The sequence below is a fragment of the Amblyraja radiata genome, chromosome 22, assembly GCF_010909765.2.
Source record: "Amblyraja radiata isolate CabotCenter1 chromosome 22, sAmbRad1.1.pri, whole genome shotgun sequence".
In the NCBI taxonomy this organism is placed as follows: Eukaryota; Metazoa; Chordata; class Chondrichthyes; order Rajiformes; family Rajidae; genus Amblyraja; species Amblyraja radiata.
The window spans coordinates 32,147,641-32,171,910 of NC_045977.1; the positions used below are offsets into that span (position 1 = coordinate 32,147,641).

A 24,270-nucleotide genomic window follows, 5' to 3' on the forward strand; every position below is an offset into this window, starting at 1 on the left:
GGACAGGCAGCTGCAGCCAGGGAGCAGCCTCGAGAAAAGGAGAGTGCGGGAATGGTTTTGGCCCCGGACCTGACCACGGTCCAGGCACAAGACCCCATTTTAAAGGCTGCCTCAGCAGCCATTTGCAGGCAGGAGAAGATAGAGGGATCGTATGGGGGTAAAGATCAAGAACAGACCCGGGTTGATGTGGAAACCGTAGGGGAGCCAGGCGAGTCCACAGGTAGTCAGCCTGAAGTAGCCGGCTGTGTTCCAGGGCGAGGACTGGAAGCAGCGGAGAAGGAGGCTGACTCCAGCCCTCCGCAGGCAGGTACCGTAGACTGCCTAAGAGAGGCAGAACTAGCAGAAACAGAGGAGATGGAGGTATCACCTCTGGTGTGGGAACCCCCGGTCAGGCGTAGGAGTGACAGGGTCACTAAACCCCCAGTAAGGTGGTCCCCATCCCTAATTAAACCTAGGGCTAGGGCCGGCCACAGGAGGGCCGGGAAGGAGAGTGGCCGAAACAGGGCACTACGGAGTGCGGCTGGAGGGAGCCCAGTCTCCACAGGGAACGTAGGGGTATCTCGAAACCCCGTAGTGCACAGGGAGGTGAGGGGCAGTCAGGCCCCTCGACAGGAGGAGTTCTGGCCTGCAGAGGAGGGCCCAACAGAGGGATGGCCCCAGCGTGACGGGGACCAGTTATGAGTTGGCCACCCGGAGACGGGTGGCGTTGTATATAGCATTGGTTTGTGTGTAAGTAGATGTAGTTAGCGTAATTAGATATAGGGTTTTGTATAGCTACAGGGGAGTACAGGGACAGACAGTACGGGATCGAAAGGATGTGCCGTGGAAAAGTAGACCATAACAGACCAAATCAAAACCCCAAATGCCATATTAGGCGGATAGCTCTGTGGAGGCGAGGAGGTGTTTTGCTTTGTTTTCCAGATGAATAGCCCCGCCGTATGGATGATGGCAATGATGTGCCTCCGGATGTGCGTGGCGCGTCGCGGGGACATGGAGGAGTCCATCGTATTTGACTGAAGTGCGGTTACCCGCATGGTGCCCCCGCGAGACGGAATTAAAAGACATGTTCCAGAAATTCCATAACCTGGATTTTGGGGACATAGACATAGAAGGGATGTACCGCGGGGGAGGGGATTTCACTTTGGGGTCCGGTAGGCAAAGACGAGGGGTGGTTAACGACGGGTTTACAGCATTTAACACGGGGACGTCTATTATTAATAGCATGGACAACGTAGAACTGGCCTTGCAGATCAATCAGTTGAAGGGCCAGTTACGAAAGGTTCTGGGTGAGGAAAATGCGGTGGTAGGATCGGGACTGCACGAAGAGGTGGCAATGACTCTACATCTAAAAGAAATCATAGCACAATTGGAGACACATGCAAAAACGATAAACGCTTTGATTAAAGAGGACCGGAATGCGTCCGATCAGGCTGCACAGAATGAGGTGTGTGGGCTGTATGGTGCGTGGTTGTTGGGGGAGGGGAGGAGCAACCTGGAAGACCTGAGGCAAGGTCGGGTCCCCTCCTGGATAAGCAACCAGCACCTAGCAGCGCTACACCCTTATAACAGCACTTTGAGTCCTTGTCAGCTTCGTGTGGCCTCCGAGGCCTACCCGGTACCGGTGGATTGCGGAAAATCCAATCACACCATAATGGGAGTGGTCGTAAGAATCCCGGTGATGGGAACCTCGGCACGACCAGCTCCTCTGTACCGAGTGGAGAACGTGGGAGTTGTTCGTGGGGGGGTGCATATTCGCTACGGGAAGGTCCCGCCCTATGTCATAGTGAGGGAGCAAGCTGTGACAGGCATTGACCTTTTGGGTTGTCGGAGCCGGGGAGCACAGGTAATCCTGTGTCCCCAGCACATGGGCGCTGAGGCTAGGCCTCAGTGTGGGTTCAGGGCTGTTGGGGCACAGCCTATAAACTGCACCACAGAGGCGATGGCGGCAGACCATGTCCCTCCACAGGTGGCGTATATAGGCAGTGGGACGTACTGTGTCACCACAAGTGCCCAGCGGTGTCAGCACGGATCACAGCTGTGGTGCCCGATACCGCACAGCAGCTTCTGCTTTAAACCCAGGGCAGAAGTCCATGTGGCACAGCAGCGAATATTACCCATCCCAGAACCTTCTTTGGTTCACCTCTCAGTACGAGAAAATGTAACTGACTTATTTAACTATGTTGCCCATTTTGGGTATGATATTCCCCCAGTGAATGAAAAATTAAAAGAGTTGCTGGTGGCGGTCAAGTTGTCGCACAAACACTTCTTCTCCCTGGAACAAAAGACTCTGGATATCGCCAGGGAGATCAAAGAGATCAAGTCTCCAAGTTGGTGGGACCTGGAGTCCTGGATCATAGTTCTAGCATGGGTCCGCATCGTGTCCCATGTTCTGATCATCTGCCAGATGATAATTGTGGTGTATTTGCTATGCATTAATTGCAAATTTAAAAGGCGGAGGAGGATGGCCAAATTACAACAGCTGGTAAATCGAGCCGCCCGACGTCACCGTAATGACACCCCATCACTGTAAAATGTCTGTACTCTAGTGCAATAGTTTTTGTACATATGTTGTAACCCCTGCATTTTCAGGGAATGGTCGTGAGGGTACTGTATGGTTTGTGGGATTGATGTAAAGTAAAAGGTGCATAGTGTAAGTTAATGTGCTTCGAGGGCCTAGTTTAGCAATTAAGGGAGCTTTCGGCGTACATAATTTCACCTTCTCACCAGGAGTGTTTACAGCTCTTGAGGCTGGAGGATTGCCCACTAACTTTGTCAATCGATACGGTCCGTGCAAGCCTGGACGTATCTTAGGGGCATGTAAGTTATTGGGGCAAATCCTCCAAATTATGGAAGAACTCGGATAAGGACATGGATATTTTAAAAAGACAGATTTGCTGGCTGCAACGGAAAAAACCCCAATCCACAGAAAGAATCAGTTTCAAGTTTCAAACCTGTCTGGCCTGTGGACTTGGGCATCACACAACTATGCGAATGGTGTGGGGAGGAAAGGCTGAGACGGAGATAACGAGATTATCTTGGATACACAAAGGAAGGAACCAAGCCTCAGCAGACGGTGGTAAACAGGCCAGCAGCAAGCACTATCACCATCTTGGATGAACCATCCATTGAGACAATAGGAACCCATCCAGGCGATGGGATAACGATCAGGCTGAGGGATCATGACATCAGCAAACCCCTTATCATCGGAAGCCTATTGTTCATGCCAGATCGAAACTGGGAATCATCAAAAGAACCCTTTTATCCAGAGGACCACCTGGGGGTTTCAAAGGAAGCTCAGGTATAAAAACAGGAGTCAAGCCAGAACTCGCTCTCTTTCTGCTCTGCTGGACAGCTCGTGGGCCTGCATCGACCTAGCTGTGAGTATCTCGGTAACCTGGTGAAATTCCCGAAATAGGATAGAGGTTGAGAAAATAAAGGGAAAGGGGGGGTAAAATTGTGTAAAGTAAGTTTTACGACGTGCCCGATAGTTTTCCGTCCATAGTCTTAGTTTAAAGCATAAGTTTAGCCACGTATTATGTAGTGTTGGTGAGATTCGATTTCTCATTGTTTAATAAAGCCTGTAAATTTTAGACTTGCTTTGAGTCCATCTTGGTTTCTGTTTTCTCTCATCAGCACACTCTGGTCAATTCAACCTTTTTTTAAAATCAGATCCCACCATAATTCCGAGGTCTAGAACCTAGGGGAATCCCTTTTGTTGTATTCTCTCTCTTGGAAACCGCTCGAGTGGAGTGGTGGCCGTTTGACCCTCCGACAAGGGAGAGAATAACTCGGGCAGTTGGGCCCGAAGTGGAGTAAAGGGAAACGCAAAACCCCTACAGCGTGCTGACCAGTTAGTGGAGGGACCATACATGATGACAATCGAGCCATCCACAGTGTACAGATACATGATCAGGGAAATATCGTTTGGTGCAAGATAAAGTCCAGTAAAGTCCAATTAAAGATAATCTGAGGGTCTCCAATGAGGAAGACAGTAGCTAATTGTTGATAGAATGGTTCAGTTGCCTGTTAACAGCTGGGAAGAAACTGTCCCTGAATCTGGAGGTGTGCTTTTTCACACTTCTGTACCTCATCCTTGATTATGCTGATGACCTTGACGAGGCAGCATGGGGTGTAAATGGAGTCAATGGAAGGGAGGTTGATTTGTGTTTAAGAAGGAACTGCAGATGCTGGAAAATCGAAGGTAGACAAAAATGCTGGAGAAACTCAGCGGGTGAGGCAGCATCTCTGGAGCGAAGGAAATAGGCAACGTTTCGGGTCGAAACCCTACTTCTTGTGTGATGGTCTGGACTGCGTCCACATTTCTCTGCAATTTCTTGAGGTCTTTCTTGGATGGAGAGGCTTCTCCCCTCTAGAGATGCAAGCTTATACCACAACACCGACTTGAATTTGTACTGTTGTGCATCACCTAGATTAATATTGTTATAGAATAGCAAGGAAAATAGGACTTGCTAGACTATCGAGTTTATATACTTTTTAGCGGAAAGTGGCCTTAATGCAGAGGCTGGATGCTGGAAGCTAAATTGTGCTATCAGTGTTCTTTCATTGGAAATATTCTGAGCTCGGCAAAGGTGGGAGGGAATTATTTTCTGATTTCAAGATCCAAAGAAACAGGCAACACCAGGATTTGCTACTTCAGAAGTGAGATCATGTAAGCTCTAAACATTGTCAATCACGCAGATTGGTAATCAAAATTGCTAAATGTCAATCTCTCACAGTTAGGGTAACTCCAATAATTTATATATTGTCAATGGTCAATGCCTCAGTTAATATTTCACATCTAATAATGATTTTACTGCATTACAAAGATTACTGTAATCCAAAATTATTTTCACTGCTTTAAAGCATGTTGGGAAAGGACTACAGAAATGTAAGTCACTCTTCATTGCTGATTTATAGCGAGATGATAATTTTCCTGAGAAACCTTTGTTGCTGGTTTTAAGAAATTGTTCCTAAATGATTTTGCAATCCATTGCTACATTTCTATCCATTAAACATTTGTTACATACCCTCAAAAAAGTGCTATGCAACCGACAGTGTACACCTGACAATCTGTAATCTAGATTATTTCTTGGTGCTCTGGAAGAATTCACTTATCCAAAATTTTGAGGGTAATCTGACACAGTAATTAAAAATTACTTTCACATCTAATAGTGTTTTCAACCTGGTTAACGTCAGACGACAGTGGTACATGTTAGAGACAGATGGAGAGAGGGAGAGCACAAGCAAACTCCACAAAGTAAATCCCATAGCCAGAAACATTGAGCAAGATTTGCTGAGCAAATGAGAACAGGTTTAGAGATTGCAGAGAAAGCATTGGGACAATGCTGAGGGAGTGATCTTAACCAGGTTTATGCTAGAAAAGGAGACAAGGTTCAAAAGCAAAATAGGCACACTTGGGATCTGTGGAATAATCTGTGTGGTTGGTACACAAGGCTACATGTTGGTGCTACTGAAAGTTCACCGATCAATACTTGTTATTCACTCACCTTTTAAACTTAGGTGATTTGCGGAAGTATTTCTTTGCAAATTCTATCATGGTGTATTGGCTATCCTGAATGCCATATTCAGGAATACTGTCCACAAATTCTGGAGGGGAGGCCTGCAGAAAAGATTCAAAGTCATGCATTCCATGAAATCTGCAGTTATATTAAAACAATGATAGGCACCAGTCCATTTTTCAAATCCAGAGAATCGTGATCAGTAGGAATTCTGCTGAATGATCTATTCCAGCTGATAATGGCACCAATCTTTCCAGGTAGTCACTTAATGCTGGAGTAACTCCACGGGTGAGGCAGCATCTCTGGAGAGGAGGAATGGGCGACGTTTCGGGTCGAGACCCTTCATCAGACTTTCCACTTGTGCCAGAACTGACCATGTTTCCACCCAATCTCTCTGTTACCGACCATTGCACAATTTTCTGCAGAACAGTGAAGTCTACTATTCTTGCATTACAATCATTGCACTTTTGTAGTAAAGTGTTTGTAGATTGTGTTTATGTATAGTATGATTTTGCTGAATTGGATGCAAAATAAAGAATATTACTGTATCTAGGTGACATGGGACAATAAAGTACCATTGAACCATAGAATTAACTCCTGCTAATAATGACACAGTGATAACCAATCTTGTTGATAATGTCTCTGGGCGTTTCATTATGTTCAAGGGGATTGAGTATTTTATGTGAAAATCAGTCACTGCTCATCTTAACCTGACATCCATACTTATTAAAAGGGCCACTGAACACAGTCTGAAGCAGGAAACCTGGTAGATTCTACATCTCCCTTATGTTGTGAATTCAAGTACTGTAAGACTGTACTGTAATAGATAACCCAGAAGAGTTATATTGTAGAACATACTGTAACAGATAACTCAGAAGCAAGATTGTTTTCAGTTTGAAAATCCCTGGCTGTTCTTCATTAACTGATTGCTGCTATAAATTTCTATCTTGGAAATCTTGGAAATTTTGCTGTAATTAGCCTAAAAATAAATGACTGTTTATAAATATGTTTCAGATCCACAAATGGGGTGACTGAATAGGATGGAGCTGAGAGAAAAGTTTGCAACCACGAGCCATTTAATCATCTATGCTACATTCACTATAGCAGATTGATAACTTTACACGCTGCCTTGCCCTTGCATGTCCAACCGCATGTCGCTGAAGAGATTGCTCCTCTCCGTGAAATGGTCAATGTAATATTACCAAGAACAACAGTACAGAATAAAGGAATGCCGTTCTGCACCTCTGTTTTCCTGTCAAGTTCCTCAGCGGCTGCCGTTGATCCCACAGCAGCTGCCACTAGTGCTGAAGAGGAAGCTGCCACTTTGCCCTTCTTGTCCTTTGGTTCTTCCTTCTTGTCTGTGCTCAGGTGAATAAAATCTGGAGCAGCCACGGGCTGCACATATTCTAGAGGAACCAACCCAGACCTGCCGTGGAAAGCTCCAAACTTCCATCCTGTCCAAACAAGCAAAGGTTCATTATTTTAACACTGCTTTTTGTAGGCGGCGCATGCCTCTTCATTCATCTCAGTCACGTTCATTCAGATGATGAGTGCTGAGCTCTATGAGTGGGATGCAAGTGCTGGAAACCTCGTTAGTCTGGCCAGCCTTCCCTCAGAAGCTGCAGCAACATGATGAGGTCCTCCAGTTCCACAAGCTACCTAATGCCAACAAGGGCACTGACCACACTCCCAACCTGCTCAAAGATTGATGCAGATCGCCACTTCCAGATGAATATGCACAGTATGTGACAACAAACATGCTCCATTGAATTAGCCCGTCCCATAGAACCCATGATTTTTGGTTGCCAGGTCCTGCCCTTCATTTTGTTAACTTCTCATTTTCATGTTCTGCTGGGCCGGCACAGTAGTATAGTTGCTGCCTTACAGCGCCAGAGACCCAGGTTTGATTCTGACTACGGGTGTTGGCTGTACAGAGTTTGTACATTCTTCTTGCGACCACCTGGATTTTTTCCTCCCATATTCCAAGGGTGGGTAGGTTTGTAGTTTAATTGGCTTCAGCAAATTGTACCCAGTGTGTAGGATAGAACTGGTATATGGGTGATAGCTGGTTGGCACAGACTGTGGGCCGAAGAGCTTTTTTCCACACAGTATCTCTAAACTAAACTAAACTGTTTAGCTCAAAGTAAATATAGTAAATGAAACAAAGCAACACAACATCTTGTCCTCTTTGGCTTGGGTACATTCCAGCCTCTGCAGTGCCCATCATTTATTAGAGATAAGAGTTACAATGTGGAAACAGCCCCTTCAGCCCACCAAGTCTGTGCCGACCAGCAATCACCCTATACACCAACTAGCATTATCCTACACACGAGGAACAATTTACAACTTTACCGAATCAACCTACAACCTGTACGTCTTTGTAGTGTGGAGAAAGTTTACTGCTCAAGATCTGTTGCTCTGTTCAGCACTCTTCAACCCAGGTCGCGAATGTAAAGGAGATGCAGACATAAGAGATTGCAGATGCTGTAATCCGGAGTAACAAACAATCTGCTTGAGCAACTCAGCAGGTTGAGCAGCATCTGTGGATGTATAAAAATTATCAAAGTTTTAGATCGAAATCCTGCATCAGGATTAGGAGTGCGAGGGAAGGTAGCAAAGAGGAAAGAGGGACTGGAAAGACAAACCCCCCTGTCCAAACTCTTACATCCACTTACTGGCTGTCATTTTACCTGCATGGTACCTGCTCACAGATCCACCTCAGAGGAGCATCCCTTCAACCAGTAATTCAATTACTGATCCGCACCTATGGCTTAAGAGCATCATGGTTGGGGAAGCTTGGGGACCCTCCAACAGGTGGACCGCATGTCTGTGGAGGTAATCTTACGGAGGTGTATAAGATTATGAGGGACAAAGTTAGGGTGAATGCACAAAGTTTCCTCCCTCCCCCCTCCCCAGGATTGGGAAATCAAAAATTAGAATGTGTCGGTTTAATAAGATAGGGGAAAGATTTAATAGGAACCTGAAGGGCAACATTTCCATATAGAGGCTAGCATGCATATGGACAAACTGCCAGAGGAAATGATTGAGGCAAGTATTATAACAACATTTTAAAGACATTTGGACAGGTACATGGACAAGAAAAGTCTGCTGAAGGGTCCTGACCAAAAAAGACACCTGTCCATTCCCTCCTCAGATGCTGACTGACCTGCCGAGTCCTCCAATACTTTATGTTTTGCTCAAGATTCCAGCATCTGCAATTCCTTATGTTTCTCAGGTTTAGATACAGGTCAAACACAGGCAAATGGGACTAGCGTAGATGGGCATCTTGGTCAGCATGGACAAGTTGGGCCAAAGGGCCTGTATCCATGCTGAGTGGCTCATACCTCCATGACTTTAGAGTTTTCCTCCAAAGACCAGCAGATCCTCTTGTTTTTACTTGGGGGATGCAGAGGCTTGGAAACGTCCATCACAGGAGAGATCTCTATCTCCACTTCCATGCCTTGAGAATGTTTGGAATTAATGCCAGTGCATCATGATACCAGAGACTGGGGTTCAATCCTGACCTGAAATACTGTTTATGTGGAGTTTGCACGTTCTCCCTGAGACTGCATGGGATCCCTCTGGGTTCTCTAGTATCCTATCACATCTAAAAAATGTGTAAGTGAATGGTAGAATCTGGAGATGGGTGGTGGGGGGATTGCAGAGAGTTGAGAGAATGTCCTGCAAATAATAAAAATTGGGTTAATGTAGCATTAGTGTAGATGAGTGGCTGGTGTGGCCTCAATGGGCCAAAGGGCCTGATTCTGTAGTGTATCTCTTTATGACTGTATTGACTATGAGGCAATATTGAGGAAGCTTTATTCTTATCTAATTCATGCTGTACATTTCAGGGAATAAGGCAATGAAGAATCACTTTATCCAACGGGGTTATTTTGCCGTGAATGTCACCTCTAAAGAACAATGCCAGGGTCAGTGGCCCTGCAGTGTGAAATTGCTGGAGTAGTATCATAAAGGCTTGAGTGCCAATCTAGAGACAAGTGTTCAAATCCAACCATCATAGCTGTGGAAGTTAAATTCAGTTAATAATTCTGAATCTTTAAAAAAAAATCTGCCATCAGTACTAATGATCACCATATTCCAGATTGTTGTTGAAATCCATTTGGGTCATGTTCAGCTTTTTGGTGTTTGGGGTGGGTGAAGCTTTCATTTTTATCTGGTCTGGTCTATATGTGATTCCAAAACTATCAATGGAGCCGATTCTTCAATGTTGTGTGAAACGATCGTCACTGTTTCTGGGTCTAATTCTTGAAACTCCTTTTCAATAACACAGCGGGCGTGCCTTCACTGAAGGTACTGCAGTATTTCAAGAAGGCAGTTCACTGCTACCTTCTCAAGGGTAATTAGAAATTATCTATAAGCGGTGAACTCGGGAGTGATGCCAAGATCCCTGCACCAACAAAAGAATGATCCGAATTGAGTCTGAAGGCTGTGAATATATAATGGGCCAGGTGTAAAATGGAACAACATCAGGATGCATTAAACACAGCAACCATGCACACGCCAGTCCAAAAAAACCACAAGAAAACAAAGATGTAAACCATGTTTACTTAAATCAGGCCCTTCAAACCTGGCTGTGCATTCAATATGATCAAGGTTGTCCCAACTGAAGCCTCAACTCAAAATAAATGAGTAACATTGAAACTGGAGAATGAACAACGTAAGAAGGAGAAAAATACACATTGAAATTGTGTAATGCTATGAAATGGAAAAGTAACCATGTTATATTGAAAAGTAACAAAAAAAAAAGGATGGAGTCACACAGTAAGATGGTGGAGTAATATGTTATGATGGAGTAGCTTAGAAATAACAAATGATGAAGAAGCAACATAGGGATGTGGGCATTAACACAATGATGATGTACCTCAATAATAAAGTAATAGTGTTTCAATAAACATGGTTTTCTGATGTTTTTGTCCAGTTTTCATCATCTCCTTGACTCAGAGATGTTGACTCAATATCTTTCCAATTAGCAAACTGGTCACAGAGGGGAGAACAAACCTCTGTCCAGTTGGCACATTCACTTTCAAATTGCGGGAATCTGGACTGCATCTGACTGGACAAAAAATCTCAGGACATTGCACACTAGATCTTCATCATCCACACTGGGCCAAACCCTGTGTGCGGGATTGAAATTGAGGAGCAGACATCTCCATTAATGGAATCAGTGGAGGAGGGAGTTCACCACACTATCAAAATACAAATAATCCTCACCTAAAGAAAGTGGGAGGGATGACTAGCACACAAACAAGCAATCACAACGCAAAACTGTTATGCTTCACACCCACCAAAATCAGGAATGTGTTTTCTTAATTCCTCCAGGTATATCACTTTCTTTCTGACTATACATCCGTAGCAACGGTCTAAGGACAGTCATAAATAATCAAGAGAACAGTAAGCGAGCTGTGAGGAAGCAGCACACACATACATCGAATGCACACATGCACGAGGGAATAAATTCACACTCCAACGATTCCAAGAAGTGAATGCACATCCACCTCACGTCGGGGAAAAAGTCAACACTTAAGGGCCTGTCCCACTGTACAAGCTAATTCAAGAATTCTCCCGAGTTTCCCCTGATTCGGACTCGGAGAATTACGGTAATAGCTGCTCGTAGGTACTCGGGGCTCTCGTGGACATTTTTCAACGTTGAAAAAACTTCACGAGTCTTCACGAGCTTACCGCGTTTCGAGCTTAGCATTACGAGCCGCTAAGAGACGTCCCGAGCTCCGACGTAGCCACTACGTACATTCTACGTGCTTATCACGAGTTTGATTTTTTTTTAAACTCGGGAGAGCTCTTGAATTACCTCGTACAGTGGGACAGGCCCTTTACCATCACCAGTGAATGTATGCAGACACTCTGAATCCAGGGAATTAATTCACACTCACTGAGCCCAGTGAGTTCAAACACACTGAGCCCAAGGTGTGAGTTCAGGCTCATTGAGACCAAGGTGTTAATTAACGTTCACTTGTATCCCTCAATATCCAAAACATTATAAATGTCTGTCTTAAATAGTCTCAGTGACAGAGCTTCCAGTGCCATTACTGGGGAAAAAAATTCTATCCTGCACCAGAAAAAAATTATTCTCATCTTAGTCCTGAAAGGCCATTCCTTATTTTGTGTCTGTGATTCCTGGTTCTGGACACCTCAGCCAGAGGAATCATCATTCCTGCAATTGCCCTGGCAAACCATCTCGAAATATTAGAGATGTCAATGAAATCACCAATCATTCATCTATACTCCATAAGGTACAAGCTCAGTCAGCTTCATCGCTCCTCATAGGACAATCTTCTTTCCCATGAATCTATCAGGTAGATAAAACAGCCCCATACGCAAGATGTATGGATAAATGTAATTGCAAAAAGATCTCTTTATTTTTATATCAAATCCAAGTAAAGACAAACACAGGGCCTCCCCGGGATATAACAGAATTCTGTGCCTGAGAAATGTTTGTAACACGAGCAGTGTGCAAGTCAGATATATGGCTGCCTGGCACTATATTTACATTAATACATAGACTTACCAAGGGCAATGTGTAGTTGAACCAGGGGATTTAATTAAACCATTGAGATTCCTCTGCACGATACAATGATATTGCTGCAAACCGAGTTCCCACATGGCAGGTAACCCAGCAAACCAATCCAGCTGGTCTCCAAAAAGCTAATCTATATGTACATGTCGGGCGTACATAGCCTGGAGAGAACCTGTACATTGTTTGTCTCCCTAATCGCTTGCCATACCTGCATGTTAACTTCCAGTGACTCAAGTTCAAGGACACTCATGTACAAGTGCTGAGCTCTTTGTGGATCAATGCCACATAGTAGCTACTTGTTTAGCAATCTAGCTAATTAGAACCAATTCAGGTACTCAAATTTATAAGAAATTAGTTCTTTGGATTTTTAGTTGACCCCTGACTATGAACAATTAGATTCCCACAGATACTGACCTTCCTCCACACCATCCGAGGATTGTAGGCAGATGATGTCTCCCTTGTGGAACCGAAGGAAGGAGCTGTCATTTGTGATATGACTCTTCACGGCCACAACATAATTAGAATCCTGCAAGTGGCCACAACACAGGTAATATTAGCTTTGTGCTCTTCGTGCCAAGCTACAGTTAGTTTGCAGCACAGATCATGTAACACACATCGCAAGACACTTTATAAAATAGATGTTGAGCAGGAGATGAGCAAGATGAATGCAAACACAGACAATATTAATGAGGAAAATGGCAAGAAACAGAAGCAATGGAGACCATGGAGAATGATTCACTTGGGAAGCATCCTATAAGGGTAAGGATGAGGAGGAAGCACATTGTTGTCAGTGACTTGAAGCTTCAGTGAGAAATGTGAAAATGCACACCACCAGATTCATGAACAGTTTCTTCCCAGCTGTTATCAGGCAGCTGAATCTTCTTCCCACAATCAGAGAGCAGTGCTGAATTACTATCTACCTCTTTGATGTCCCTCGGACTATCCTTGACCAGACTTTGCTGGCTTTACCTTGAACCAGACGTTATTCCCTTATCATGTATCTATACACTGTAAATAGATTGATTGTAATCATGTATTGTCTTTCTGCTGACTGGTTAGCACGCAACAAAAAGCTTTTCTCTGTACCTCAGTACACGTGACAATAAACTAAACTGAAACTGAACATTTTGTTTTCTCTCTCGTTTATCATATTGTTTACAGTGTACTATGTTTACACATTCTGTTGTGCTGCAGCAAGTAAGAATGTTATTGTTCTATCTGGGACTCTTGGTCTGGAATTTTGATTACCACTATTTTGTCCTAGATTGGAAATCCACCCGATTTTGCACTAATTAAGAATTTTAATTAACATTGTAAATCTGAAAAAAGAACAACATCGCACAAACAGTAAACTGATCAATGACCAGATCATCTGTTTTAGCAGCATTGGTCGGGAAGTAAATCTTGGACCTTGTACATCTCCCTTGTTGTACTCTCAGACAATTCAATGCTCCCTCAAGATAATCCCTCCAACAGTGTTGTACTCACTCAGCACCGGCCCCTTTGACAATGCAGTATTGTCACAGCACAACCCCTCTGACAGTGCTGAGCTCTCATAGTATGCCCCAAAACAAAAATCTGGATGATGTGTCCAAATCTTTGGGGAGGAACGCAAAATTTTATCTTTCTAACAAAAGAGAAATAATCACTCATTGACCAATGGCTGATTTAGAGAAAAACATGGAGTTATGTTACACACCTTGGTAAAAGAACAAGAATTATTTGTCACATTCCTCGTACACCGACAGCTTGAAGCAGCCTAAAGAAAATCCTCACCCACCTTCTTCAGCTCAGTGATGAAATAATCAATCATGTTCTTAATTTGTGGAGCCTTGGAGGAAAATAAAATCAGCTTCTCATTGGTGAGGTTGAAATCCAACATGTTTTCAGAAGGGATGGTGACAAATAAGATATCTGTGTAGCTGTGAAGCAATCATTTTGATACTGCTTAGATGGGCTTCTTGGACACCAGACCCTTGTCCCAGGGCAACATACAGAATTCCGTACAGACATTCTACAAATTCAAAGACAGGGATCAGGAGAATCCTGTATGGCAGCAAAGAGTCAGCTTGGAGATTGGAGAATCAGGAGGAGAAAGGAGAGGTGGAGTTCAGAGTTTGGAGTTGGAGAATGGGAGGTTGGAGGTCCAGGTCGGTTTATGGTCACAAGTTCAAGAGTACAGTTTAGAGATTTGAGAGCAGGGGAAACAAAATCTAGGTAGGAGTTCTGAATTAAGGAACCGTCAGAGGTTGAGTTGGGAAAATGGGAGAGGATAGGCAGATGTGTTCAATACATATCTTATATAATATCTAATTTTAGAAGGTGTGGAAGATCATGTCTCCATGTAACCGAGGCACTACCTATTACAGGGGGAAGTGGTAACATTGATAAAATCACATCTAGTTGGACAGATAACCAAAATAATCCCAAAGGGTCTTGGTAGATTTAACAATCATTTTTTATTGATTGATTGGTTGAATGATACAGCATGGAAGTAGGCCCTTCCATCACCTGTTCTCATGAGTTCTATGTTTAATGTGTTGAAGATGTTTCTTGCTCTGGGGAAAAACTAGAACGAAGGAATCACTGTTAAAAAAATCAAGGGTTGCTAATTTTAAACTGAGATTAGATGAAATTTTCTCGCTCCAAGGGGCGTGAATCTTTGTAACTTTCTTCCTCAAACTGTAAGGAAAATAGAGTGTTTGCCTATTTTTGAGACAGCATGAGAAAGATTCATGATAGCAATGGGTATTAAAGTTACTGGTGGGAGAATGCAAATGTGGAGTTGCCGTGATCTTATTGAATGGCAGAGCAGATTCAGTGCTGAGTGACCTGATCCTTTTCCTAATTCATTAAGTTTTTTAATTTTATTTTATTTAGCACCTTTAATATAGTGTAATGTTGCAAAATATTTCACAAGTGGCTTACTAAGCAGAACTGGACATTAAGTGACATAAGGACATATTAAGAGGAAAAAAAAGAGTTGCATTTTCAAGTCCTTTTCAAATTGCTTAACAGCTATTGAAGTACTTTTGGTCACTACTGTAATGTTAGAGCATGGCAGCCAAGGGGATGATGACCAGACATACTGTCTTAGTGATTTCCCACTGAAGTCTACAGGGTTAACTGCCCTGTTCTTCCTCAAATAGGGCATCGTGCCATAGAATCTTATACACATACACGAGAGGGCAGTGATGAGACAGCTTTTCATTGTTGTGTTAGCATAGATATTTGAGAGGCAGCCAACGTATTAACTGAACCTCAGCAGTGGGCCAGGGGGAATACAGAGATAAAGTGAGACAACACCTTGAATGCAAGGCTGGACATTTTTAAAGGATTACTAGACCAAGTGCAGACCCGTTGGGTCTGCTCCCCCAACGCAGCCGTTCCCTACCCGTAGCCCCCACGGGAGACGTGGTCCTCGAACTCAAGCCGTTCAGGACTCAGCAGTGCGGCTGTTTTTAAATGGCGTCTGTGAGGCGAGATGCGGGCGCCAGCAGCAGTTATGGTCGCTGGCCAGCAGGAGGCGACAAAATGAGTGAGTGGGGGGGGGGTGGGGAGAAGGATTTAATTAAAAATGTGTACATAAACACGACGAAATTTAATCAGGAGTGGATACTTGGAATGAAAAGTGAAATCTCTACCGAAATGGAAAAATTCTGGGCGTTTGTGGGTCTGGTGTTGGCGTAGCAACGAATCAAAGGCTGGCACCCACAGGCTAGCAACCACAAGTCAGGCAGAAACACAGCCAGCCAGCAGCCATAGAGTTTTAATATTATACTAGACCAAGTGCAGACCCATTGAGTCTGCTCCCCCAACGCAGCTGTTCCCTACCCGTAGCCCCCACGGGAGACGTGGTCCTCCAAGTCAAGCCGTTCCCGCAGTCAGCAGTGCGGCTGTTTTTAAATGGCGTCTTTGAGACGAGAGGCGGGCGCCAGCAGCCGTTATGGTCGCTGGCCAGCAGGAGACGACAAAATGTGTGAGTGGGGGGGGGAAGGATTTTATTTAAAATGTGTACATAAACACGACGAAATTTAATGAGGAGTGGATACTTGGAATGAAAAGTGAAATCTCTACCAAAATGGAAAAAATTTCGCCGTTTCTGGGTCTGGCGTTGGCGTAGCAACGAATCAAAGGCTGGCAACCACAAGTCAGGCAGAAACACAGCCAGCCAGCAGCCAGCCAGCCAGCAGCCACAGAGTTTAATATTATTTAGATAGATAGATGTTGCTTAGTTAGAAGCTAGGTAAGACTTGTGAGCAATCTGGTGAAGATAAACAGGACATGGGTATGACAGGAAACTTGCAACGGTTTTGAATCACCACAGAGTTATAAAGGATTGGAGTTAAGTCCGATCCTTTATAAGAGTTGAGTGTGACAGTTACAAAGGCATGGATGAGGATTTCATAAGAACACGTGGAGGAAAATGTGGACATGGGTGATAGCATGAGGCAAAATTGTGGATCATGCTAGCAATATTCATCTCAGATTCAAATATGACCTTAAATTTCTACACGGTCCAGCAGAAGGAGGGACCATAGTGTCTTCTTTGTACCTGTAGCTTCTGAGTACCCTCAGATTCTCTGTTGGCGTACTGCGGCTTCGCACTAGTTTCAGCAGATTGATTCCTTTGTGGGATACTCCCAGAACCTGCACTCCAGTTCCAACGCTGCCCTGCAACACAATCATTACAAATTAGCATTGTTAAAACTGTCCGGCAAAGTGAAAATATATTGCCCCTTGTTCGCTCCTGTTCCCTGTTGCCTTATAATGTTCCAGGGCAGCTGATAATACCCAGTGAGCCCAAGTCTGCTTCCACCTGGCCAGTCTGGCTTCAGAAGAGATAGAATGAAAAAATAGAAACATGTTACAAAATAGAAACTTACAAAATTCTTCAGGGGTTGGACAGGCTAGATGCAGGAAGATTGTTCCCGATGTTGGGGAAGTCCAGGACAAGGGGTCACAGTTTAAGGATAAAGGGGAAATCCTTTAGGACCGAGATGAGAAAAACATTTTTCACACAGAGAGTGGTGAATCAGTGGAACTCCCTGCCACAGAGGGTGGTTGAGGCCAGTTCATTGGCTGTATTTAAGAGGGAGTTAGATGTGGCCCTTGTGGCTAAAGAGACCAGGGGGTATGGAGAGAGGGCAGGTACAGGATACTGAGTTGGATGATCAGCCATTAGGCTCGAAGGGCCGAATGGCCTATTCCTGCACCTATTTTCTATGTTTCTATGTCTATGTTTCTATGTTTGGATCTCTAAATAATTAGCTAATTAACAAGAATACAAGGATGTTAGAAGGGTCTTGACCCAAAACGTCACCTATCCCTTTTCTCCAGAGATGCTGCCTGACCCGCTGAATTACTCCAGCTTTTTTGGGTCTATCTTGAATCCAAGGATGTTGACAGGACTCAAGGGCTTGAGCTATAGGGAGAGGTTGAGCAGGCTAGATCTTTATTCCTTGGAGCAGAGGAAAATGAGGGGTGATCATATAGAGGTGACAAAATCATGAGAGGAATAGATCGGGTAATCGCACAGTCTCTTGCCCAGAGTAGGGGAATCGAGAACCGGGGGACATAGATGTAAGGTGAGGGGAGAAAGATTTAATAGGAATCTGAGGGGTACATTTTTCACACAAAGAGTGGTGGGTGTATGGAACAAGCTGCCGCATGAGGTAGTTGAGGCTGGGACTATCGCAACGTTGAAAAAACTTTTAGACAGGTACATGGATTGGACAGGTTTCGATTGATATGGGCCAAATGCAAGTAGGTGAGAGTAGTCTAGATGGGACATGTTGGTCGGTGTGAGCAAGTTGGTCTCAAGGCCCCGTTTCCATGCTGTTAGACTCTATGATTCCAACACATGATTGGAATAAAAAAATATATAAACTCCTTCTTCAGCAAAGTGAATTTTTCAATAGGCTCCAATGAAAAACTGCATGCATAATTCCTTCAAAAATGAGCTACATGGCCTTGGTTGGGAGGTAGATTGGGACATTATGGAATGAAATAGTTATTACAGAATTAAATAGAGATTGTGCAAAGGAACTACCTATGGGCACCAATCAGAAATGTGACATTGATGCAGATTGAGTCAAAAGAAGGATCTCAACCCGAAACGTCACCTATTCCTTTTCTCCAGAGATGCTGCTTGACCCACTGAGTTACTCCAGCATTTTGTATCTATCTTTGGTGTAAATCAGCATCTGCAGTTCACCTTCACCATAATATTCAGGGACAAGAGTTTGTGTTCTGAGGTACAGATAAGCCACTGAAAAGTATACAGGTTCCGGGATGAATGGCTGACTTCTACTCCCATGTTCCCAAGAGCTGCCCATTCAACAGGGAGATTACTGCAGTCTGCTGCCAATCAGGTGTACTTACTAAATGCTAAGGATTTTGAGAAAATATATTTCACAACACATCTGCTCAAATAAAAGAAAGTATACAAATCCAGGAAAGTTGTCCTCACAGAGGCAGGGAACAGACGGCAGAAATAAATATCCCAAGACTCTCTGGCAGTCGTCACAATCTTCCTCTTGACAACCTCATCCTTCACCAAGGTCGAGGCTTGAATGTTGTTTTCAGCTGCAGAAGAGAAATAACTCATTATGTTATACAAGCTGCATTCGCCCATCTTGGACATGTTCAAAGGGGAAGTTTTTAAATATCAAGGCTAGAATGGTGTGTTGGAAGAAAGAAGGAAGACAGTCTGAGGAAGGGTTCCAACCCGAATTGTCACCCATCCTTTTTCTCCAGAGATGCTGCCTGACCCGCTGAGTTGCTCCAGCACTTTGTGTCTATCTTCAGGCTAGAATGATCTTGGCTCTTTAACATTTAGATGTTTCACAACAAAAACTAGGAGAGATTAAACCAGGGAATGGGGAGAAGGCAGGCACGGGTTATTGATAGGGGACGATCAGCCATGATCACAATGAATGGCGGTGCTGGCTCGGAGGGCTGAATGGCCTCCTCCTGCACCTATTTTCTATGTTTCTATGTCTATGTTTCTATGAAAGAACGTTACCATGTGTGGAAGCTGGATTATCATCAGCCATTTTGGGTGGCACAATGGCACAGCAATAGAGTTTCTATCTCACAGCGCCAGAGACCAAGGTTTGTTTCTGACTATGTGTGCTGTCTGTGTGGAGTTTGCACATTCTTCCCGTAGATTCATAGGTTTCCTATGGGTGCTCCGGTTTCCTCCCACATTCCAAAGATGTGTGCCTTTGTTGGTTAATTGGCTTCTGTAAATTACCCCTAGTGTGTAGGATGCAATAATGGGATAGCATAGAGCTAGAGTGAACGAGTGGGCCGAAGGGGTTATTTTCAATGTTGTACCTCTAAACTAAACTAAATAAAGCCAATATAACCCGTCACTTTTAACTCTGACATAGCCATCTATGGCTGTTATAACAAAGTTCAAACCTATTGACGCATTGAAGCCAGAACCTATAATTTCTATTTACATCCATTTATATTACATTCATCTCTCTCATACCTCATTTGGTATCATTCCCATCAGCACTCAATGTTACTCACTATCTATTGGTCTCAATAAAGCACCGTAAACTATCGTTCAATATCACATAACCCAGCACCTCAGTTTCCCGACTGTATCTCTACAGGGCAGCACAGTGGAGCAGTGGTAGAGTTGATGCCTTAAGCCCCTGTCCCACTTAGGAAACCAGAACGGAAACCTCTGGTGACCTTGCGCCCCACCCAAGGTTTCCGTGAGGTTCCCGGAGGTTTTGGTCACTCTCCCTAATGGTCGAAAGTGGTTTCCGTGTAGTCGAGGCTTCTTCTATGTTCCTGCGATTATTTCAACAAATTCAAAACCGGCCTCGACCAAAAATAGGTTGCCAGTGGAGTGGGGTTGCTATTTACTTACAGGCAGTCGAAGGCAATCTCCTTCGCTGACCGGCCATTTGATTGGCTCATTGGAGTTTTCAGGACCTAGAAGTTCCGCCAGAAGGTAAAATGCCCTCTAGCTTTATTAAATTTCTTAAAGTTGTCTCCACGCCTGCCCCGTTGAGTTACTCCGGCATTTTGTGTCTATCTTCCGTGTAAACCAGCATCTGCAGTTCCTTCCTACACATTTTGTCTGCTCTAGGTCATCTGTTTGTAATATTGACCCAGTTTTTCTTTCTCCACCAGCACGGACTGACTTGCTGGGATGTTTCTACATTTCACACCTTCTACCTGTTCCATGTCTCCAACTGCTCTCGTCAACCAGAAGGCTTAATCATCCCTCAGCCTATCAGAGATATTCCCTTTAGCCTATTCATCCACCCCACTATCTTTGCAACCTAAAACAGTTCTTAAGGTTCTTCACCTTAAAATGTTAATTCTACCTCAATTTCCATCATTGCTGCCTGACCTGCTGAGAGTTTTCAGTTTTCTGATTTTAATTCACATTTCCACATCTGCAGATTTTGTTTTATTCCACTGCATTCACTGCATTTGTATTTGCCTTAGAATTCATGTTGATAAATCATTTTACCCACCTCAAAAATCCCTTCCTTACCCTGATATCCTTCCTTATTTTCCTCTCCTATTTCAATCCCACCGCTTCTACTCAGAGAGTTAGAATACTCACCGAGCAATGATCTCATCTTCATTTGCTGCTCTTTGTTCAGTCTCACACAGGTTTCAGAAAATGTATCATAGATAATCTTTATAGAAATAAAAGGAAAAAATGATTATTAAAAAGCTGCACAACATCTCTACAAACTGCGCCTCATCCTGGCCCTCCCCCCTCTTTGACTAATAAGATTCTAACCTGTAATTTATACCCTGGGTATCTGTTATTCCATACACTCATGAATTCCTGAGTTAGGTTACAGTCTGTAATTTGAATATATGTATATTAGTGTGAAATGCAAGTGCTTTTTTTAAGGTTAGAATCACTATTAGGCTTCAGGCAGTTGATCATTACAGCAATCGGTCAACGTTTTCCTGGTACTCCTTGGTTGTGACTTTGATATATTCACACTACAAGGACAAGAAGAACCCAATGCACTAGACTGTTGATGAGAATGTATTAAGGGTCTGCACTGCTACAGTGAATTTGTCGAGGGATGAATTCATTGTTCTTTATCTCTCCACATCACTGTCTAGATCTCTCGTTTCCCTTATCCCTAACCAGTCTGAAGAAGGATCTCGACCCAAAACGTCACCCATTCCTTCTCTCCAGAGATGCTGCCTGTCCCGCTGAATTACTCCAGCTTTTTGTGTCTATCTTCAGTTTAAACCAGCAACTGCAGTTCCTTCCTACACAAATTAGAAGAGTCAATCTGTCAATGCTTGAGTAATAAATCATTTCACTTGCACTTTATGTGCAAGTGACGAATAAAACTGACTGTATTGATTGATTGTAGTATGTATAAAGGGGGGTTAATGCGAGTTGGCAGAAATATTATGAAAGAGGTACATAGAGAAACTGATTAAATCTGTTCCCTTTATCTGCAATGCATTGGTCCTGTGATCTGGGCAGTGTCAACTAATATTTTTAGTGAAAGTGACCTTATAATCACTGCATGAATGCAGTACATCTTCTGACAAGCAGTGGGCTTATTCAGTCACTGTGCTGGGCCTTAACCAACACCCTGTTCTGTTCCAGCTTACGCAACTCTTCCTCCACCTGTGTAGGAAGCAACTGCAGATGCTGGTTTACACCAAAGATAGACAAAAAATGCTGGAGTAACTCAGCGGGTCTGACAACATCTCTGGAGAGAAGGAATAGGTGAGTTTTTGGGTCGAGACCCTTCTTCCTCCACCTGTGCCATAAGGGGATAGGGTACAGGATACAGGACTCAGCAAACAACAGATGGGTCTGGCATTGAGGTAGATACGAATACTTAATGTGCCCACAATGACATGACAAAGCGAGTCATTAAATAACTTGTCCAACTGTGTTGGCTGTAAACTGGATATCTGTGCCCAGTCATATTGGATTTCGACTATCCAATCTATAGCCATTCCTTAATTTATGAAAGGAAAGTGTCCCTGGACAATATTTTATTAAACAAAATTTTGTAAGTTGGAAAGGTTGGGCAAAATGCTCGCTGGGTATTTTGATACAGTGTTTTCCTATGGGCAAAGAAAAGTGTTCTATTCGTTACAGTGAAAGGTAGATTTGTAAATCAAAAACACACATCCCAAAGAGACCATGGCATTATACAGAAAATTTGTGAATACAATGTTCAGAAATTGAGGAAGTCTTCAATACCCAGTGGTGGATACCATCATTTTATTCATTGACAACTATCAGTTTTCCAGTCTGAAGAATTAAACATATGTTTCCCCCAAGGTCTTCAACACTGCCTCATGAATAAATCCACAGCATGCTATTGCTGGGAGAGCTGTGGTTCTTGTTAAATCTCGACTGATATCTGCAGATTGAGTAGAAGGCCTTAACCATTATTTTGGTTGTACAAATTCTTCCTTGACCTATCTTTCATTCTGGTCATTTACTGTAAGTTGTTTCTGACCATGTTTAACCCAAGATCAGCTATTCTGATGATGGCAGCCTCTAGTCTATAACCCAGGGCTGTGTTGCTCTCTCATTGCAATTGCTTCATTGAGTATTGCATTTAAAAAAAAAAGATGTTTTACTGTGGATAGCATAACAGAAAGCAATCACAGCCAAGAACAGCAAATTTTCACACTACAGGCTACTGAAGAACAATAGCCTGAAAAAAGCTATGACATGTTTAAATGGATACACGTGTTTATGCTTTAGTATCTAAATATGTTCTTTAGTCATTCAGGGTTCTCTTTGTTTTATAGAGGAAGGAGGACGATGGATGTACATTCATATTGCTTTAAGGTTGGCGTGGGTACTGTTATCTTGAGGCAAAGCATCACACTGTCAGACATTTTTCAGGAGTATTGATGGGTGTAATAAACAGAAGCGTTTCCCTTTTATGCTTGACTTACGTGAGATGTAATGGCGAACAGTCAGGAACAGTAAAAAAATTTACAAAAAAATGCTATGCTACATATAAAATTCACAGCCTTCAATTTCTTCCCAGCCTAATGTCCAACCTGTATTTGGAATGGCTGCAATTGTTCTCGCAACATTCACATTGATTTCTGTACACATTGGAATAAATGCAGGCAGACTTTAAACTCACTTGCACCACCTGTTGGCCAGTTGAATAATAACATCTATGTTGTAAAAACAAGATCCTGCAACCATCTTTGAACCCAGGGAAGCTGACTTTGAATTGATGCAGAGGTAGGAGAATAAAATAACTTTCATCGTAAAATATTACAATGAAAGGTAGATTTGTAAATCAAAGACACACATCCCAAATTTCCCCTTATTTTCCAACCTTTGTTGACCAACCTTTGTTGAGAAAAATATGATTCCAATCCACTATTGAGCATCCAATGATGTGTATGTATTAGAATTTACAATTTTTTAAATAAGATTTCAGATTAAAATGAAAGATAAACAAAAAGGTGGCCATGAATATTCTGCAGGCAAAGCCTCTCAATCTCATTTTGTTCAAATCCAAAATTTCCATCACTTATGTTAATTTGATTATCAAATTTCTAATGAGGCGTTGCTTAATTTAATCAGTTCCTTCATGATAAAGTCATTATTTCTCATTTTAACACATTATCTTCAAAATGGCAAATTGATTCAATTGCACCAAAATTAGTTTTCGCTGTGGCTCAGTATATTTCTTCCACGCAGCAGAACAGTTCAAATGTAATTCACATTTGAGCGTCTTCTGTGATCATCATTACAATGGAACTTCGAGAAAACAAATCCTCTATTGTTACATAGGCAGGTAGCAGCTAAAGTATTAATCGGATAAAACTTCAAAACAGCAGAGTTTAACCCATACTGAATTTCTGATATGCGTCACAAAATCAAAATAATCAAGTAAGGGCCATATCCATTCAGATATTATACCTTACTGGGATAACACAGATAGTACGTGTAGAAAGGAACTGCAGATGCTGGTTTATACCAAACACAGATAATGCATTGATTAAGAGAGCTAGAAATGAAGAATAGCATTTGAGAATTCTGTTTAATAACAAAGGCCTCAAATACTTCTTGCATACAATGTGAGGATTACTAAACAAAATGAAAAATCATAAATTGTACATCACTTTAATTTAATGTAAAAACTGTAGTTCCTACATGTGATACTAAATATGCCAAATATTTAATGGAAG

The 24,270-nt window shown here is 43.0% G+C and overlaps 1 protein-coding gene across 1 annotated transcript in view; it reads right to left on the reverse strand.

The window, feature by feature from the left end:
* myo15a (myosin XVA) overlaps positions 1-24,270 on the reverse strand; it is a 160,530-nt gene that overhangs the window by 30,322 nt on the left and 105,938 nt on the right. The window contains exons 44-50 of the mRNA XM_033040947.1: positions 20,672-20,747; positions 18,545-18,660; positions 16,628-16,746; positions 13,853-13,994; positions 12,487-12,598; positions 6,762-6,973; positions 5,508-5,620 (exon numbers count right to left, since the gene is read on the reverse strand). Coding sequence (XP_032896838.1) covers positions 5,508-5,620; positions 6,762-6,973; positions 12,487-12,598; positions 13,853-13,994; positions 16,628-16,746; positions 18,545-18,660; positions 20,672-20,747 — 890 coding nt within the window. The remainder of the gene's footprint in view (positions 1-5,507; positions 5,621-6,761; positions 6,974-12,486; positions 12,599-13,852; positions 13,995-16,627; positions 16,747-18,544; positions 18,661-20,671; positions 20,748-24,270) is intronic.